At 32.4% G+C, this 20,781-nt stretch overlaps 1 protein-coding gene across 1 annotated transcript; it reads right to left on the bottom strand.

Annotated features, from left to right (window-relative positions):
- Positions 1–360: 360 nt before the first annotated feature.
- LOC145567366 (UDP-arabinopyranose mutase 1-like) lies at positions 361–3,291 on the bottom strand. The gene is made up of 4 exons (XM_081626628.1): positions 2,864–3,291; positions 1,465–1,715; positions 1,208–1,376; positions 361–987 (listed from the first exon to the last, which is right to left on the bottom strand). The coding sequence occupies exons 1-4, from the start codon at positions 3,185–3,187 to the stop codon at positions 658–660; spliced, it is 1,074 nt and encodes a 357-aa protein (XP_081482754.1). The 5' UTR covers positions 3,188–3,291; the 3' UTR covers positions 361–657.
- Positions 3,292–20,781: the final 17,490 nt, after the last annotated feature.

Here is a 20,781-nt window from a genome sequence, read left to right as displayed (position 1 = left end):
GGTATGTTAGTGATACTTAGTGTGTCAATAAGTATGATTTCCTTGTCAAAAAAGTATGATCTCTCAGTGAGACTTAATTCTTTAGTTTCTTGATTGATTTCAATTGTAAGTGTGATTTAGATATATGAACATTGGTGTGTCAATTATAAGTTTTTAATTTACAATTCATAATCAACATTGGTGAGTATCTTTTATGTATTCAATCCTCTCATCTCGTTACTATATACGTAGCTAACGTTTAAGTGTCTTAAGCACGAGCAACAAATTTGAGGTCTTTCATGTCATTTGAACCTATTTCCTCTTTGAACCTACTCAATGATGAGGCAAATTTGTAAACAAAACAATACGAACCAAATGAGCTACTAGAGAAACGAGCAACAAATGATTTTCTAAAAGAGAAATCAGCAACGAATAATCCCAAAAAAACAAATAACAAATGCTCAATCTACTGGATACATAAATAGGATAGGTAGAGGAAGTTCAGACTACAGAACTCCCCTGTTTTTTGAAAAAATTATGAAAATAATTAAATCCTATCTCTGCCTGAAACGAAAAATCCCTAAGCCTCCAAGCAAACCTCAATGATTTAAAGCTTGAATTGATAAGAGATAACAAATGGCGATACAAGGCCTTGAACCACTCTATAAACTGCTCTTATTAGGCGCTGCCATTGGCAACAGCAGCTGGAGCACCATTCAGCTCATCCCAAGCCTCAATCCATGTGACCATGGCGTCAGCCAGCTTGACAAAGTACTCATCAACCTTTCCAAGCTTCTCCTTGACTTGCTTGGAGAGCTCAAGGTAGCAGCTTTGGACAGTAGTACAGTCCTTTGGGAGGGTTGCGTTCTGGAAGAACGGGATGCACTCTTCTTGCCAGAAGATACCCTTGTATTCCTTCTTCAGGTTCACAAATGGATTACTAGCTTTGCTGTGGTAGATGTAAGGAAGCCCGGTCTTCACTCCAAGACCTAGGTGATCACAGATAACCTGTATAATAAATTCATAAGTATTTTAAAAGTTGACAGTATGTGCTACCACACGATGATGTATTAGTGCTTCTATCACATATGAACTGTTTACATCACAGAGACAAGGCCTAGCTTGCTATATTTTGGAGCAACTCTATAAGCTGAAACCAGGATGTGTTACTTGTAATGACAACAATATGAACTCAAATTGTTTATAAAGACAGGAACAAGTGGCATACCTTAACACACCATCCAGCCCACATGTCGTCGTAACGGCCAATAGGTTGGCCATCACCCATGAGTCCAAAGTACATAGCAGGTCCGATGAGCTCACGGTCAAAAGCCAAGTTCATGCCACACATAGGGAAGAGGGTGCCCTTGGGGATGGTCAGAACAGCATCAACAAACCTAGAAAGCAAAGAGAAAATTAGAAAGAGTAACAATGTCGAGTAAACTAAGTACCATTCCAACTTCCAAGAGCGGTAATTAACCATACCGGGTGTTCCTCTCGAGGGGCTTCACAAGCTGGGTGGGAGCATCATAATCAGGGACATTCAACCAAAGACCATGAGAAACAGCGGTCTTGGCACCTTCACGCATGCTGAAGGGATATCCACGGACGAAATCAGCACCATCCCTGTATGGATCGTAGAGGGTGTTGAAGAAAAGTGGGGTTGATGGACAAAGAAGGTTAGTGATGTGTTGCTCCAGTGCATTAATGTCTTTCCCAGATGGATCCTTGGCAACCTACATTGTTCGAAAAATTATCAACATTAGATCTAAACCCAATTCAAATCCAAAAATGACCATCAAAAGTGCAAAATAAGTGCATATTGTAGCTTAAACTTCGAAACAAGGACAGTTAAGATCTAAGAAACATAGATCACACATTAACCAGCTAGAAACAATCAGCCTGATAGAGTTAAATCAATGGCAAGCAACATCGAACTCACTCAAAGCCAATTCAGCAATACACAAGTTAGGAAGAACCACTAAGCTAGAGAGAGCTATTAACAATTGGCGATGAATATGACCTAGGGTAACAGACCAATCATACGAAACCCGAATATAAAATATGCTGAAGAGATTACAATGTATGTAACATGATAATCAAACAAACAATGTTAGCCCATAAGTCATGATCAAATACAAATAATTAACATCCTAAAGTCAATGTCATTACTCATTAGAGCCTTCAAAAGGTCTGAAACAATAGAATTGAATGGACCACATATAAGATCTAACATATTATATTTTTCTATAGTATCATAACAAACAATGTCAAAATATTAGCATAATTTACATAGTCAAGGACATAAAACTTGAAATGAAAGTGTGAAAAAGCAATCATGTGCTAAAAAGAAGCACAAAAGGGGGGAATCCACCGACCTAGAATCAGATCAAGTTCAAAAAAGTTCAAATTTTCAAATTCAACAACCACAAAAGTTTTAAACAAATCAAAGATCAAATCAACAAGAAGCCAACAAAATCAAATCGTACCCATCAAACATTTCCCCATCAAAATTCAAAATTTTTCATACACCCAAATCATTGAATCAAAAACCCACCAAAACCCTTGAATTGATTCAACGTCAGAACCCAAATCTGATATAAAAAAAAAATTGAATCGATACCCAGATCAGAAATTCAGCAAATCAAAAACCCCCAATAAACCCCAATTCAATTGACTCAAGCTCAAAATTCGAGAAAATCATCGAATCAAAACCTGTATTTCCACAAAATTCAGATGAGAAAATCAGTAAATCAAAATACCCCTCAATTAATTCAGCATTACACCACAAAAATTGACGATAAATATCATATCGAAACCTAACAATCGCACAAAGCCCAGATCAGAAAAAACAACAAATCAATTCCCAAAATCAGAAACTTACAAAGCAATCATCATCAATGGTGTAGATGTACTTCTTCTTAGAAACCATGTACCCAAAACATCTACAAGCAGAATCCTTGAAAGAGATACAAGAGGCCTTAGGACCCAGAATACGATTAATATCGTTCCTATTGTAAAGCTCATAATCAAACCCTTCGGGGACCTTAATGGTCTTAGAAGGATCTCCATCTTGAACAATAATCAGATGGTAAGGTTGGAAAAATGGCCTCCACATTTCGAGAAAATCGAGGTTTCTAATGGTGGGGATGACGATATCAAGCTCATCTTTCAGAAGAAAGGTAGCAGGAACTGAAGGTCCTGCCATGGCGGAAGAGGAGAGAGAAAGAGAAGGGGAGATCTGGTTAGAGAGAGAGAGAGAGAGAGAGAGAGAGAGAGAGAAGTGAGGAGATAGAAAATGGGGTTGGAGATTGAATTGGTGAGAAGAAGGGGGTTTGAGGGGTAATTTATGGGGGAGAAGAAAAATGTGAATTGATGGTGTCACATGTTATTGAGGACTTTTCTCCGGAGTAAGGGAATCTAGCATTTCGCTATATGGTGTATTCCGCGTTCAACACTTGCCCCATTAATGTTTTTTAAATCAAATTAATTAGGCTCGATGTACTTCTTATTTTGCTAAACTGAAATTATTTTTATTAAATTGAAATTATTTTTAGTGATTATCTATTATTTTACGTAATTCTTCCTTAAAAATACTGATTTTTACTATTAAAATTATTTTTTTCTAAACTGATACTCCCTCCGTCCCTATTTGATAATCACTTATTTCATTTTTAGTGCCCCAAAATATTAGTCACATTTGCTTTTTTAAGTACCATTAATATTACTTTTTTACCAAAATTCTCTCCAATTTGCAAAAATTTTGTGCAAATTTAACTCATGTAAATTTTGCTTTCCCATGTACTTTAATTACTTTCTCTCTCTACTTTTTTGCATACCCAATGTAGATTTAATTTTTTAATGTACTTTTGCTACTTCTTATTCATGTTTATTAATTCCCGGAAAAATTATCCAAAAGTGACAATTAAATAGGGACGAAGGGAGTATTATTTTTAAGGTGAAATGAACAAGGTCTTAGTGTAAGGGTCAGACGATGTCGAATTGTAATTTCTATTGTAAATGTCATAATGAAAATTAGCTAATACTACGTAAATGTTATGGAGTAACAAAAAAATTATTACATAAAAAAATATGGAGTTTTTTTTAAAAAAAAATAATAACTTTTTACACAGTTTAAATGCATTAGAAAGAGAACCTAGATCGTTTCTAGGCAATAATTTTTTAATGCAAGACAGAAGTTCCATCTAAAAGACCTCTACTAAGTTAAGGTATCAACTCCCATGTAAGGTAAACTTCGTTCTCTTGACATCGAAATGGATTTCGACTTTGATAACATCTATAACACCCCAGGTCAACATGAGCCCACTAATAAATGCTACCTTCGTTTTAATTTAGTTGACACATTTTTTACCACGCTTGCCAACACACTATTTTGACGATTAATATTTCTAATTTTCGACATTGAAAAATTATAAAAAGTGAAAATTAATAAAATATATATTGAGACGATTCAAACAAGATTTCTTTGACTATATTTTACCGTAGCTATAAATCACAAAAGCTAGTCAAAGTATAGTTTGTGAATATTTTAAAAGTCAAACGGTGTCAACTAAAAAAAATGGAGGAAGTATTGTCCTTTTTGGGCCTAACCCGCAAAGATTTGCTTTGATGCAGACATAAGACCTACCTAAAAGATCTCTACTAGGTTAAGGTATCAACCACTGTATAAGAAAAGCTTCGTGCTCCTCAACTTCCGATGTGGAGGCGCCAAAGCACCTAGGTAAGTCTCTCTTTTCTCTTTTTATTTCAAGGTTAATGGTAAACTGTTTACAATAAAATTATACTTCATTATGTTTTATTGGAGAGTGTTATACCAAATTAGTGGATCATATATACTCATATACTTTCTTTTTATTCACTTACAACATTTCTATTTTACACGTTTGATGATGTGTAACTTTGACATTTAATATCTTTAATTATGCATTTGTAAATAAATAAATTTTAAAGTTAAATTTTAATTAATCACACATCCAGCTAGATATAACACAATCTCATATGATTATATTTTTCTTTAGGTATAAATCACAAAATGTGGATGAAATTACGTACGATGTATGAATAATGCACATTATAGAACTGTTGCAAGTAAAAACATGAAAGAAGTACTTGCTACATTTCTTTATTATTGCCATTGTTGTTACCTTTGTATAAGTTTCACAAATATTGCAATATATTACATTCCAATTTCAAGAAAACAAACAACTCATTTCTATCATAATAGAGTCTTAATTTATCCATTTTGATGTGGGTAAGTCTTGTATGTGGCCAGCCACACAGTGTGACCACATAAGTTTAAAATTTTTCATAAGAGTAACCTCATATTGTCCATAAAAATAACCCAAATTCATTATACGAGTGAATTCAAGTAATTTAGAAATAAATAACTCAATTTGTTTATTCGAGTAACCCCTATTATTTAATTGTTTTGAAAAATGAAATAATAATTCCACTTATTTAAGATAGTAACCCCTATTTCTCATTTAAGTAACCTACATATGCGTTAAGGTAACCTCATTTGCTCATACTATAACCCCCTATTACTTAATTAATTGTCTTGTATGTGATTATGTGAAGTGGCCACACCATGTGGCTAGCCACATATGCTTTGTGTTTTGATGTATATTTGTTGATCAAGGCTTTTAATTTATAGATGCTACTCGATTTTTTAAAAATAATAATTAGTTAATTTTAGTGTAAAAAAGTTATCCACATGAGTATTAAGGATGGGCATGGGTCTATGATCCAACACAAAACCTTATTAGGCTCTAAAAAATAATATAGACCTCTAAACCACAAAATTAGAGAGAAGAACATAGCTTTTACAATTAAATCCATTACTTTTCTCTATTCTTGACATATCTCATACTCTACTACATCAAGCTTTTGGAGAAATGATGGATGATTTTGCGTAGCTAGCAGATATATGTGGCAATGGAATGAGAAAGATAAAATAATTTAAATTATTACGAAGTAATTAGACAATTATGGAATGAGAAAAGATAAAATAATTTAAATTATTACGAAGTAATTAGACAATTAGTTATAGGACGTGGCTGGCCAAAAAGATTCCAAGTGAGAAGGGTTAGGGTTTCACGTGGGGTCGGGTAAGATTTACCGATTTGATGACCTGGGGTATGGTTTGGAGTACGTGGTGGAGGTTAGGTAGGTCGTTGAGGTGGGTGGTCAGGTTTTTGGGGTGGGAATTCTGGGGTACGGTTTCGGGGTTGGGTGGGGCTGTCGGACCAAGCGGGGTTGGGTTGGGGTGCTTCTAGCGAGGTTGGGTTTTTAGGTGGTGGTGTATGTTGTGGTGTTGATGAGGAGGTGGTTATGGAAGGGGTGGTGATAATGGTGGAGATACCATTGAAGAGGTTAGGGAGGAAAGCTTAAGAAATTTAAAAAAATAATAATAATAAAATTATTAACCTGTTAAACCGGTTATGGGTAAAAAGGATTATTTTAAGCAGAGTAGGGTCAAAGGTGAGATTATTTCCAAATTTCAAAAAGGTTGGATTGTTTTGAGCTAAAGTTGCAAAGGTGGAATTATTAGTTTCCATTTTTCCTTTAAAAAATTAAGACCACTTTTTCTCCTAAAAATAGCTTTGGTTAACCACATTTTGAAATACACCTCGATTAAACAGTTTTATCAAGCCTAACTATATTAGACATTTAGATAAGTGAAAATAGTATGGTAGAGTGGAGTGTACCATGTTGCATAGTACACCCGGAAGTACATTACATATAAATAAAAGAACATTGAGACAAGTTTAATGTTCTTTTATTTATATGTAATGTTCTTTATATTATATGTAATGTTCATTTTACCCATTCATTTTCTCTCTCTTCGGTACTCTCTCTCTCCTCTCCCTCTAACTTCTTCTTCTATTTTATTTCTTGATTTTTATAGCTTTTATGTACTTAATTCATCACTCACAAAACACATTTTTATTAGATTTTACACTCTAAAATCCAAATTTCACAACCAAATTTTTCGATTTTTCATGATTTGAGAATTTTGGGTATTTTTTATTTTGGATAAAAAAAAAACTTGCAATTGAGTGTTCTACTTGCTTGATTTCCACTATTAATTCACTTTACAAAGGTATTCTACTCGTTTGAGGTATGACTTCTCTTTCTTTGTTCATCTTTGTTCTACTTCATGAGTATGAAACCCTAGGTTGTGCTTCAATAGTAAACTCTCCTTGCTTGTTATTTTTACCTATATTTTGTGTTTTGTGATAATGTTTGTTGTTCATATAAAGCTTTATTATCATTAAATTACTTGATTGTTTGAATTTTTGGCACTAGTATTTTCTATTATTTATATGTAATATTCTTTTATATTTATATGTGATGTTCATTAATTTATAAGTTATGTTCTTTTATTATAAGTAATGTTCTTTTATTATAAGTAATGTTCTTTATTTTAAATGTAATGTTCTTTTTGATGTACTCTATGTTCGTTTGTAATGTATAATAAATTATTATAACTACGATTTTTTTTATTCATATGGAATGTTCTTTTGTTTATATGCAATGTTCTTTTATTTATATATAATGTTCTTCTATTTACAGGTAATGTTCTTTTATTCATAAGGTAATGTTCTTCCGGGTGTTCCATGCACATGGTACTCCCGGGTGTACGAGACAATTATTCTAGATAAGACCTAACAAAGTACGTACAATGCATCATGTGTTGGCTATAAAACATATTAGTACAGTGCATGGAGAATTCAATCTCAATTACCATAATCAATAAAATCACAAGGTAGTAATTCAACCAATAATATCAAGCAACTTTGGTAAGTTATAAATAGCTATAATAAATAATGTAGGGTGAGCCATTAATCCACTACATAATTGCAAAAAATACAATGCACTAGAAGATTACTTAGCCATCAACATCATGGTTTAAATTAAAGAAAAATAAACCCCCCGATTGGTGGAGTGGGATCTAAAATTCTTCCATAGTTTGCATAGATTCAAAAAGTTGATGACATTACAAATTTACATGTACTATTTGACAAAGATAGTGTCGGTCCACTATATTTTGAAGAAAGACCATGTGAATTTCTACGATAAAATATAACTATGTTTTTATTTTCTTACCACCACTTAGGTCTTGTTCACTTCACTTTAAAAAAATAATATTAAGTAAAAATAATATCAATTTAGCAAAAGTAAGTTCAGTTCAGTTCAGTAAAATTAATTTCAGTTTAGTAAAAATAATTTCAATTCAATAAAATTCAGTTTTCTTAAAGAAGAATTATAATAAAAACTCAGTAAAAATAATTTTAGTTTAGCAAAAATAATTTTAGTTCAGTAAAATTAATTTCAGTTCAGTAAAAATAATTTCAGTTCAGCAAATACAATTTTGTTTCACTAAAAATAATTTCAGTTCAGCAAAAATAAGGTAAATTGAACGGGACCTTAGTTTAAACAAGGCCACCAATGCGGATAACAAATTCAAAATTTTACTTGTAACTTACTCAAAATGTCCAATTTATATGTAAAAGTTATTATTTGTCTATATTTTAATATGGATTATACCAACCTTTTATTATAAAGAAAAATATTAATACTTCAGGCTTGATCTCTTCCCCTTATAAAAATAAGTTTCAGGTTTAATAGATTCATATTAATGTAGAATTTAGATGTTATAATAATATCCAATAAGTTTAATAAGATACAATAAGGTCTAATATGTTCAATAAGATTTAATAAGTTTCAATAAGTTAAATAAGGTCTAATAACTTTTAATAAGTTCTAATCAAGTCTAATAGTAAGGTCCGATATGTTTTAATAAGTTCAATTAGGTCTTATAAATTCCAATAAGTTCAATAAAATCTAATAAATTAAATCTAATAAGCTCTAATAAATTAAGAAAAACTCAATTAAATTTAAATTAGATAAAGGTCCAATAAGGAGAAGAAAACACACCTTCGTAGTTAAAGACTTAAAGTAGTTATGTCACTTAAACGGTTATTAACTTACTATTTCGTAATATGGAGTATCATGAAGGCAAAAGCTAATGAACGCTCATGGGGCGTTAGATAAAATAATTAAAAGTGGAAATATTAGAGTAAGACTAACATTAATTACACCGATCGACGCGTAATTTTGTCATGCATTCTTAACTTATTACTATTTTAACCAATATAGTTATTCCTTATCTAGTGCCCTGGGACGCTTGTTAGCAAAATCCTACTCCCTCCGTGTTTTTTTAAGTGACACACTTTCCTTAAACGGCCGTTTTTTTTAAGTGACACACTTTCTCTTTTAGAAATTTCTTACATTTTAATAATATATTTTCACCCCACTATCTCTTACTTTATCATTTCTCACTCATTTCATAGTCCCCACTTCCTCTCACATTCTTTTACTTTTATCATTTCTCACTCCTCCAACCTACCCCACTAACATCTTATTTTATTAAATTTAATAAAATCTCCTAAAACTACGTGTCAATCAAACTGTGTCACCTAAAAAAACACGGAAGGAGTATTATAAAATGGAAGAGAGATTCCGTAGATGGAATGAAGAAAGCAAAGAATAGAAAAAAAATATTTTAAAAATAAAAAGGAAGTCCATCAATATATAGCGGTCCCAGAAATCCATAATTGGTGGACATGAGACACGTATGTTAGTAATGTTACGATGTTGACTTGTGTTTACTGCAAATATTGAACAATGTTACGTCCTTAACATGCGGTGGGCACGTGCTCTTCGCTCAACGCATTCAAGGAGATTTTTTTAATTTTCAGGTTTTACGCCAATTTCAAAGCTCTCCAGTTTACTTCTTCCATTCTAATTTAATTCGACGAGCCAACAAAAAAACACCTCTTCTGTTTATGGAGTGTATTATTGTAGCATTGCAGGAGGTAGGAAGTATGGTGCATTATTTATTGTGCAATTTAGCATTGCAGGAGTCTATCGATTTGTAAAAATAATTTAAGGAAAACTTGTAAATAACCATCCTATACGGCTCACACTATCTAAATTTGATTTTACCATTCTTTTATTTATTTATTTTAAATAACTACCCCAAAACTTACAAACATTAGAAATTAACACCTTTTAGCATTAGTGCAATCATGTTTTCGATTATTTATAAGCTAATTTTTGAAGGTCTTAGTGTACTTTCTTCACTTTTTGTCCTAATTGAATTAAAATTGGATAAAAGTAGTGTTTTCTTTTAAATGTTTTTCACTTTTAGAGGTGGTTATTTTATTAAAAAAAAAAAGGTGGTAAAATCAATTTTGGGTGATTTGAGGGGTGGTTATTTTCAATTTTTTCATAATTTAATTTCAATAAAGTAATTTTTAACAACTTTTTTTTTTTAGTTCAACAAATATAAGGTTACTTAGGGTCTGTTCACATTTACTGAATTGAGCTGAAGTGAATTGAATTGAACTGAACTAAAATTAAGTTGAAGTGAACAGGTTCTTAGTTGATCACATAAATAAAATTATGAATAGTAAATAATAATAGTGTCTTTATCCTTTTTTAATAGGACTAGAACCTTTTAATTAGATTGTAAAAGTTCATTAATTCTGATAGGTTTATGTTGGGATATTTAGGTTGGGTAGTAGGTAAAAGTCTATTTTAGTTAGAAACATAATGAATAATCAAAGTTTGTAGTTCACAAACCTAAATTTTCAAGGTATGACCGAGCAACAATCAAATTAGTTAGACTAAGAACATTTTAATAGGGTTTCTGTCAGTTTGTTACATTGTCTCATTAAAGTTTTTTTTAATTTAAGATACGTAGTATAATTGAACACACTAAACTCATAATAATACTTCGTAATGTGAATGCTAATTAATATGTAGAGTTGATTATTCCTTTATTTGTTTCAAAACCATAGTTATACTTCTCTTATTCTCTATTTACAAAATCAAGGTAATCATTAAAAAAAGTAAGAAAAAATGGCGCAAAAGTGGAATATTTATCCAAAGAAGGCAAAATTTTATAAAGAAGTTATGTGCTTATATGAACTCTATATCTGAAAAAAAAAAAAAAAAAAAGTTGATAAGGTAACCATTATATCAAAACGACTAAAAATAAAACCTGAAGTCTTCAACCATTATTTTTTAAAATTGAAAGAGTATACTATACAAGTATATCATGGATTTTAACTCGTTTTGGAATATGAAAAAAGTAGTTAACTTTTCAATAGATCAAGAATAAAACATGAGCTGTAAATTTAACCAACAAATGATGCGATCTACATTTTTAATTTTTTGCTCCCCTTTTTATCTTCATGCTTTTGGACGAGGATGTCACGATTTTAATAACAACATAAATATAAATTAAATTAAACTATATAATAGCGGGAAATATAAGAATAATGCACTGTAAAGCTAAAAAGGCAAGATTTTAGTAGAAAGGGAGCAGTTTGATCTAAACAGAGCACGTGGGCCTTAAGGCCCAAGTAAAGCCCAATAAGTTACGGATCACCGACAAATAGTAGTAACTTTACTTTTAGTTGGTTGATGCCGCCAAAAATGCCGTCCTTTTCTCCTATGCAATGCAATTGTAATGTAACAACATGATTTATCTCAAGTTCCAACGTTCTTTCTTGTTGAGTTAGAGGTGTCAATTCGGATAACTGGATGGAGTTTGGGTCGGGTTTGTTTGGATCGGATATATTCGGGTCAAATTTTTTTTTTTTTTTTTAATTCGGATCGAGTCGGGTCTGGTCGGGTTGGATCAAATTTGGGTTATGGTCTATCGAGTTCGGGTCGGATATAGGTCTGGTCAACTCCAGATCAGTTCATGTTCGGTTCAGATAAATTCGGATCGGATTCAAAACGAGTTTAACCGGATTAATTTCGGGTCGAATGAATTTGGGTCAGGTTGATTTTGGTTCGGATGATTTCGGTTTGATTATAATAAGGTTGATTTGTTGATTCATTAATTGGTCAATTTCAATTCAATTCCTTTCTGTGTTTGGTTGGATTTTAATCAATGTTGACCCAATATATATCCGAATAAGGTTATTTTTAAATTAGAGTTATTATTGAGTTTTTACCTTATTATTAGGTCAATATCAAGTCATTCATGTATCATATTTTTTATCGAGTTGAAAGAAGAGGTTTTAATGTTCAAGTATTACAAATTATTTGTAGCGAATTTTAGATGAGACGAATATAAGCTTAGAAAGTAATTCTATATACTACCTTCGGTGTTTTTTAGTTGCAACTTTGGAATATTTTATATCTCTCAAATAATACCCCAAAGTTGCAACTAAAAAAAATCGGAGGTAGTAATTAGTATATACATGAAGTAAATTTGTTACTCTGGATTATTTCTTTATAGTAAAAAATGTTAACTTATTAATAATTAGTAAATATAGTAGTATAAGAACTTGAATAAAAAGGTCAATAATTAATTATGGTCGGCTTAAATTCAGATCGGGTAAAAATCAAATCGAGTTAAAATCGGGTCGGGTTAATATCAGTTCGGGTCAAAACAGATCGGATTAGATCGGTTATTTACCGGGTCAATTTTGGATTGGGTTAAGCTCGAGTCGGATCAAATCGGTTCAATTTGAGTTCAGGTCGGGTCAAATCAAATTCGGGTTGAGTTCATGTTGGATCAAATCGGTGCCGAGTTAAGTTCAGATCGGGTCAAGTTTGGATTCGGGTTGAGTTCAGTTCGGTTACAAATTGGGTTTGAGTCTTGAATTTCTCGGATCAAATCGGATCGGTTACAGTTCGAAACGGATAGTTTTTTTCGAGTCGGTTCGGTTTTGACACCTTTACTTGTTGTAATACATTAAGGGTCTATTCTGATTGAATGAACTGAAATGAAGTGAATTTATTGGAGCTGAACTAAACTAAACTGAACTGAATATTTTATAAGAAAAGGAAATTAAGACAAAAACTAAACTGAACTGAACTTATTGGAGCTGAACTAAACTAAACTGAAAATAAGCTGAAGAGAACAGGCCTTAAGACTCGTCATTTTCTGGACTTTTAGAGATTAAATTCCGCGTTTTTGCTCCACCATTCTCACCCCTCTTTTCGTGTAAGGTACTATACGAGAGTGGTGGTTAAGATTTTTGAGAGATTCATAATAAAGATTATGTTTAATTCACCTCATTACGGAAGTTATATGTACTCTTTAATCTTTATGTTTGTACATTTTGACAAGCAAGTGTATGCGTATGAATGATGGACATGAGAAACTAGGAGATGGAGGGATGGTTAGTCCCCTCAGCTCCATCTCCCTCCAAGTGGTGTGGGTTCGAATCTTGATCTCTCATTTCAGTGATAGGGTAGGGGGCCCTCTCCATATCTTACCGATTAAAAAAAAGATGAATGACGGACACAATTATTGTCGTTTGCTGATGAGATAATTAGGAATGCCGAGTGGAATTGCAAGTAAAAAATTTTAGTATAAACCAATCTTTTGAGGACATTCAACATTAGTTAACTGAAATTAAAAGAAAATAAGATAGTTGGAAAACATAGTACAAGTATTACCTAAGGGAATTTTTAACTTCTTAAAATTTTGTTAGTCATATAATAGTCCCTCCTTAAATCCTTACTAATATGAAGGGGCCGTTTAGTTGGGATTAATCATCAAAGGGAATGGAAATCAACTGCCCTCATTCCCTTTGTTGTTATTTGTTAGACCATTTTTCCCATTCCCTTTACCCTCTTCATTCCCCCAAATCCCTCCAAGTTCATTCCACCAAATCCCTCCAAGTTCATTCCCCACCCCCCTAGGTATTTCCATTCCCATTCCTTGGCCACCACCTCACCACCATACCACCACCCTCTTACTACCCTTACCACCGGAAAATCAGCCATAGCACCGCCGCTCCTCCCCCAACCGTTCGCCGCACCTCCTCCGACCATTCGCCGCTCCTCCACCGTCCTTCTCCTCCCTCGTAGAACTTCCACCAGCCCCCCGCAAAACCCTAAACACTATTCTCTCTTCCCGTAAAACCATCAGACGACCCTCCAACCACTCAAAAGGGTCGTTTGACGGTTTTATGGGAAGAGAGAATAGTGTTTAGGGTTTTGCGGGGGGATGGGGAAGTTTTACGGGGGCGGAAATAGCTTTGCGGGGGCAGGGGAGGGATAGCGAAGAGCGAGGGAGGTGCGGCGAACGGCGGCGAGTGGTGGGGGGGAGTGCGGCGAGTGGTGAGTTGGCTGGGTGGTGGTTGAAATAAGTGGGAATCGAAAGACATGGGTGGTTGTGTGGATTGGTGGCTTATTTCCATTATTTTTCAAAACAAACAACAAGGCAAATGTAAGGGTTTTTCATTCCATTCTCCTTCTTTCCCTTTGTTCATTCCATTCCGTTTACCTTGTGCAAACCAAATGGCCCCTAAATGTACTATGTACAACATTAACAAGTTATAACGTTAGTTAATAAACAGAAATTAATTAGAAAGTGGACTACATTAAGCTTATTATTGCCGTTCTTGGTTGATGACCTATTACTCTATTAGTGAGAAGTATGAAGGATTATTGAAGGTAATGAGATCCACGATCGACCATGTACCCAATTAGGCGTATCATTGCCAGTCTTAGACATTGATACACTATTTATTTATTTGTAATATTATTCCTTTTTCCAAATGAGGATCAAGTTTATGCATCTAATGTTATTAGTTTGTTTATTAAACACAAAGTTGTTGAAAGTTGTTGAATTTCGTGAGGTTGATCTACCTGTTTTGTTTTATACTAGCCACTGCCCACTACCACAAGCCGATTTGTTCATTTGTATAATTGTAGTAACCCCCCTCCACACTGTTGGAACTTGTAAACGTGTGTGTGGGGCAGTCACGAATATGTACATAATTTTAGACACATAAACATAATAATGTCGTTTATTTAAAAATACAAGTAGCAATTTGTTGGCCTCAAATCTCAATGGCTCAAACAATGGTGTTACAACGTATACGGCATTTCTATTACTCGTAAAGTCGTAAGAAACAAACAAGTTCTGTTAGACTCATTTTGAATTTTTGTTGACAAGGGCTCAAATTCAATTCAGTTTGGATTTTAGAGTCAATAAGGCCCAATTTGAAAAACACACGACCCAAGGAAGACTATGGAAAACATGAGGCCCACCAATAAGATAACTATTGCAGCACAAATTCTCACACTTTAAAAGCCAAAAAAAAAAAAATAAAAAAATGCCAACGATAACCATCACTAAGAATTGGTAAGTAATTGTAACGTATAATTGCTATTCGAAATTTCTACATAAGTAACAGAAAATACCAAAATCAAAGTAGAGGTGATCATTGGGCAGATCGAGCCGCGTTCGGGCTGAGCCAAAGCAAAAAATAGCCAATTTCTCGAGTTGGGCCGAAAAGTCCATGCCCAAACCCGCTCGAATTGCCAGGCCAAAAAAATCAACCTAATTTGCATAAAATCATCTTTCCAAACCCATCCAAAACAATTTTAGGCCAGGAATTCTACCCAAAACCCGCCCCAATTCGGGCCGGGACGGTCCTGTTTAGCGACTCGAGCCACTTTTGATCAACTCTAAATCAAAGACATTGAATCAAACAATCAACATTGCAATTTACATTTTAATTCTTTAGATTTTATAGTTTCTAGTGTTTTAATGTTCTAGAACATAGTAGTTAGATTAGTCATGAACCACTATTTTATCTCCTATACCTAATAACATCTATGATCCTCTAGTTCCATTCAATTCCTTTCTATCTAATATTTCATGCTCCTACAAACCCAAGTTGCATATGTCCTTAATCTTTCGATTGAAGGAGTCTACGGTCTTCCGATATTCCCTTGCCTTTTCTAACCCACTTGCTCCCAATCCTCAACATTTCTTACTAGCGCGTCTTTTGATCTTTTCCTTACAAGTCTGAACAAATGTTACTAATTCTTTATTATCTCATCTTTAATGTTCCTAACTACTCCAACTATCATCCTAATATCTTCACCTCTAACACTTTATTTGGATTAAAGGAAATGGAGGGAAAGGAAGAGAATGGAATTGGAGAAATGATTTATCTTTCATTTGTATAATAAATGAGAAAAGAAGGGATTGGAGGGGAGAGAAATGGATGATTAAATTATAAGAAATTATTCTCACCAACAATAGAAATATTTGGAAGGAAAATCTCATTCTTCCTGTTCTTTCCGTTCTTCCCACCCTTTCCCTACCCTTCCCTTTTCTTTTCCTTCCACTTTCCTCAATCCAAACACATTATTAGTTTATTCTTTAAGGTGTTTTAACACATTCATTTCAACATACGCATCTCTGTTACTTCCATCTTCCTACTATGATTTTGATAGAGGAAGCTTTAGTTGAGTTGATCCTCTAACCTGGTATCAGAGCTAGTGTGACACAAAGGTCACGAGTTCATATCTCATCAACCCCCCACTTTCAAGTGGAATATTTCGCGCAGAGTATGCAGAGGGCATATATTACATCCACATTTCAAGCCTAAAGGGCTCTCATGTGAGGTATAAAACATATTCTTGGGTCTCAACCATCAGCTTAACCTTTTGATTGAGTTGATTCTCTATCAAATTCTTCTTGAATGCCTAACATTCTAACCAATACAAACAATGTTGGGCTAATAGCCACTTGATTAATAGTTCATGTTGGTTTTCAAGTAAAACGTTTCCTTTCATTTTTAACGGGTTTGAAATTTTAGAAAATGAATTTTTGTGTTAAGTAGGAAATAATTTGAAATTAAAATTACTCTGTTCATATTTCGGTGTTTAATTGTTTCACCACATGAATCAAAATGAAACTTCTAATATAAATCATACCATTAATGCTGCTTTTTCTAGTTCAAATTAGATGACACGTTTATTTTATCATGTTTGCGAATGCATAAGTTTAATCATAAATATATCTAATTATCAATAAGTAAAAATTATAAAAAGTTGATATTTTGAATATACACATTAAAAAGATTTAAACAAGATTTCACATGACTATATCATATCAGTAACTTAATACTAAAATAGACACTGACAGTGATTCGATGCTGTTTTTTCCCTTCAAAACTACCCTTTTTATTTTAATCAATTTTTTTTTCCAGAATATTTGTATAATACAACTATAATAATATATTCCAAATATTTTATAATCATCTTTATAAATACATATTCCTTTTTTATTAGTATTCTCAATTCTTCTATGAACTCTAAGCTTTTTTTTTTTTTTTTTTTTTTTTTTTCTTTGAACAAATATTATTCAACTCTTTAATAATTATCTTTAAATGGAGTATTAGTTTTTATTTATTTTTTTTTCAAAAAGTAATAATAATAATACAGGCATCATTAATTTGATACTCCATTTTTAGATATTTTTAACACATTTAATCAACTAATCTAATTTTTATTTTCTCGATTTTAGTTTTAATAATTTTCCCCTTATTATTTCATTTCTCTTATACACATTACATTTGTTTATTTTACATACACCAGTTTATTTTATTTTATATATATGACAAATTAATTGTGGAAAAAAAATGCATCGCACGGGTACTAATCTATTTTTTTTAATTACTTTATATATCAAAACTTAATCAAAATAAAGTCTATAAATAGTGTCAAAAGTCAAACGTGTTATTTAATTTGAAATGGAGGAAGTATACTAGTATATTATTTGCCAATGAAGAAAAATGTGAAACTTGTGAGTTGTGAGAGCTTTTGTACTACTCAATACTCATTGTTGATTGTCTGGGCCGAAAGATATTTACTATAGAAAATTTGGCTGAAGTCGCTTTTAGTCAGCGATGGCTGAGGTCGCGCCCAGCAAATGAACATTTATTAGAAAAAAAATGAACAATTACTAAAAAAAAATGAACATTAATTTTTGAACATTGCATCATATAAAAATGAACATTAAGTTAAATCTGGTTGCATTGCTTTGGATTTGGTTTGTAAATGCCATAAGTGGAGGAGCCATTATTTTCTACTCATTTGTCAAAGCTGGGCTGTCTTGAGTTGATTCCTCATGTTTTCAAGTTTCAACAAAGTTATCTAACTTAATTCTGGAATCATTTGCTTGATTTCTTAAATTTTCTTACTCTTAATGAGTGAACAACATACGGAATATATTTGTTTAGGAGCTCCATTATAAATACTAAGTCTTTTTTAAATCATAAATTAAAGCATTTACCAGTTTAGGGCCTGTTCACATTTTGTGAATTGAGCTGAACTGAACTGATTGGAGCTAAACTGAATTGAACTGAACTGATTTGAATAGAGTTAAAATGAATATTTTATGAGAGAAAGAAATTAGGAGCTGAACTGATTGGAACTGAACTGAACTGAACTGAAATTAAGCTGAAGTGAACAAGCCCTTGGTGCATATGGAAAATGAATTCAATAGCATTGTCTTAAAGATATTTTAACTGATGAATTGATGACTTGGTAGACTGATGAAATGAATATGTTTTTTAATAATGAACAAAATGTTAATGTCTAACATTATTAATGCAAATGTTAATTGAACAACCTTTATTATTAAAACGAACATTTTATACAATTGAAGAAACACAAAAATTTGTATTAATTAAAATAAAATGAACATTTATTTTTATAAAAATGAACATCATACTGTATGAAAATGAACATCATACTTCATGAAAATGAACAAATGATTATTAAAAAATACAAAATTATTGTAAAATATGTTTAGTTAAAAAATGTTCATTTTAACAGCGACCTCAACCAGCGCTAGCTGAGGTCGATCTCAGCCACTAACTACTCATGTTTACTACTCCGTAGACCGTAGTAGATTTTTAAAAATATTTTTCGGTCTGATATCCAGATTCGGCTTTAGTTGTGTATTTAGGGCTCATAATGTGTTTGGAGTCTAACCTTGGGTTGCGCTTAGGTTCGGTTTTCGTATCTCGAATTTTAGCAGATTAGAACTTTTAGTCGGCCTAACCGCATAAATTGGTTGAAATGGGCTTATGTTTGGGACTTTGGGCAACAGCCTAGTCTGTTCAATTATCATAAAGTGTATATGCATGTTCAAGTGTAAATTTGTCAATGGAAATTTAAAACATCATTAACTTGTAACTGTTGTAAATTTATATTTCCTCCGTTTTTTTTACTTGACACATTTTTTTAGTCACGTTTGCCAATACACATCTTTAACCATTTATATTTTTAATTACCGATAAACAAAAATTATGAAAAGTTGATATTTTGAAAATATATATTGTGACGAATCTAACAAGATCTCACATGACTATATTTTTCATTACGTACAAAGCACAAAACACAATCAAAGGAGAGTGTGTGAATAGTGATAAAGTCAAAACGTGTCAACTAAAAAAAACGGAGGTATTATGAGTTACTAGTCTTAGGGTCTGTTCTGATTGACTGAACTGAGCTAAACTGAACTGAATTTATTGGAGCTTAACTAAACTGAACTGAATATTTTATGAGAGAAGGAAATTAAAAGTTGAAATGAACTGAACTGAAAATAATCTGAAGAGAACAGGCCTTACTCTGGAGTAGTACTACTATAGTATTATAATAATTACAAAATAAGTATTCATAAAATCACGGTTCAATCTTTATTTTATCCGTTAGTACTAGTTAGGGCCTGTTCAGATTGACTGAATTGAACTGAACTTATTGGAGCTGAACTGAACTGAACTTATTGGAGCTGAACTGAACTGAACTGAACTTAACTGAATCGAATATTTTATGAGAGAAGGAAATTAAGATAAGAAGTGAACTGAACTGAACTTATTAGAGTTGAGCTGAAGTGAACTGAAATTAAGATGAAGTGAACAAACCCTTAGTTAACTCGGCTATCAAAAAATTTTAGAATTTCACTAATTTTTTTTAAAAGTTGGTTATCAAGATCAAGAAACAGAAAATGTCCTTTCTTGATTTTTAATTATTTATTTTTTATAAATAATTCTTTGATGTGCCATACAAGTTTAGAATATTAATGCGTGCGCTATTACATTAGATCTAAAATGGAACGTTAGACGGAATTGGCAAGTTTCATGTTCATAAAGATATCATTTTACACAATAATGTTGAGAATGAAATCGAAAGGTTGATAACAAAAAGTTAAACTGTATACAATATAAAAAAAGTTAAGCTGATGGATAGGTATAGAAGTGTATAAATATACATCATTTAGTTACAATGAGATCAGAAATTGTAAATTTAAAAATGTATACAAGTAGATATTACTCCCTAATAGAAAAAGATAAATATACTATGAACTTACGAAGTAAGATATACTTTTGTGAAAGATATGATATATATGAATAATAAGTATAACCCTGTTATCCCTAAAATTTGTTATATATACCCGGATGTAACCATATACCTGGTGTCATTTACTCATTCAATCTACAAATAAACAAGTTAATTGAATGAGCAAATGACCCCGGGTGCAGTGGCGGATCCAGGATTTTTAAGGTGCTGGGTCACTGTCACCTATATCGATCATCACTCATCGACCGCATACCGGAGGTGGATGAATTTTGTGATAGACGAGGAGTTTGTGGAGGAGGATGCTTGGGACTAAAGAAACTTGTTATATCATATGTTTTTTATGAAAATTAAGTCACAATTTCAATTTAATTACAAAATCCAATATTGTCAAAAATAGATTAATTCAATCTTTTTGCAACTTATCTATTCTATACCCAAGTGGTTTTTAGAATATTATAGCCAATTAAGTCACAATACCCAATTTAATTATACAAACATAATATATACAACACAAATTAGAAAAACCACTTAATGTAATGTCTCAACAACACAAAACATAACAGCATTGAAGGATAA

This window comes from Chenopodium album, chromosome 11 (assembly GCF_948465745.1).
Source record: "Chenopodium album chromosome 11, dcCheAlbu1.1, whole genome shotgun sequence".
Lineage (NCBI taxonomy): Eukaryota > Viridiplantae > Streptophyta > Magnoliopsida > Caryophyllales > Amaranthaceae > Chenopodium > Chenopodium album.
This window is presented reverse-complemented; position numbering and strand designations above follow the sequence as displayed.

Bases quoted from the DNA above. Each gene is read 5' to 3' on its own strand.
- LOC145567366 (XM_081626628.1), bottom strand. From the start codon at position 3,187: ATGGCAGGACCTTCAGTTCCTGCTACCTTTCTTCTGAAAGATGAGCTT. The intron at 1,716-2,863 runs GTAAGTTTCTGA...CGAACAATGTAG, and splicing joins CCATTGATGATGATTGCTTT to GTTGCCAAGGATCCATCTGG. The intron at 1,377-1,464 runs GTATGGTTAATT...TTTGCTTTCTAG, and splicing joins CCCCTCGAGAGGAACACCCG to GTTTGTTGATGCTGTTCTGA.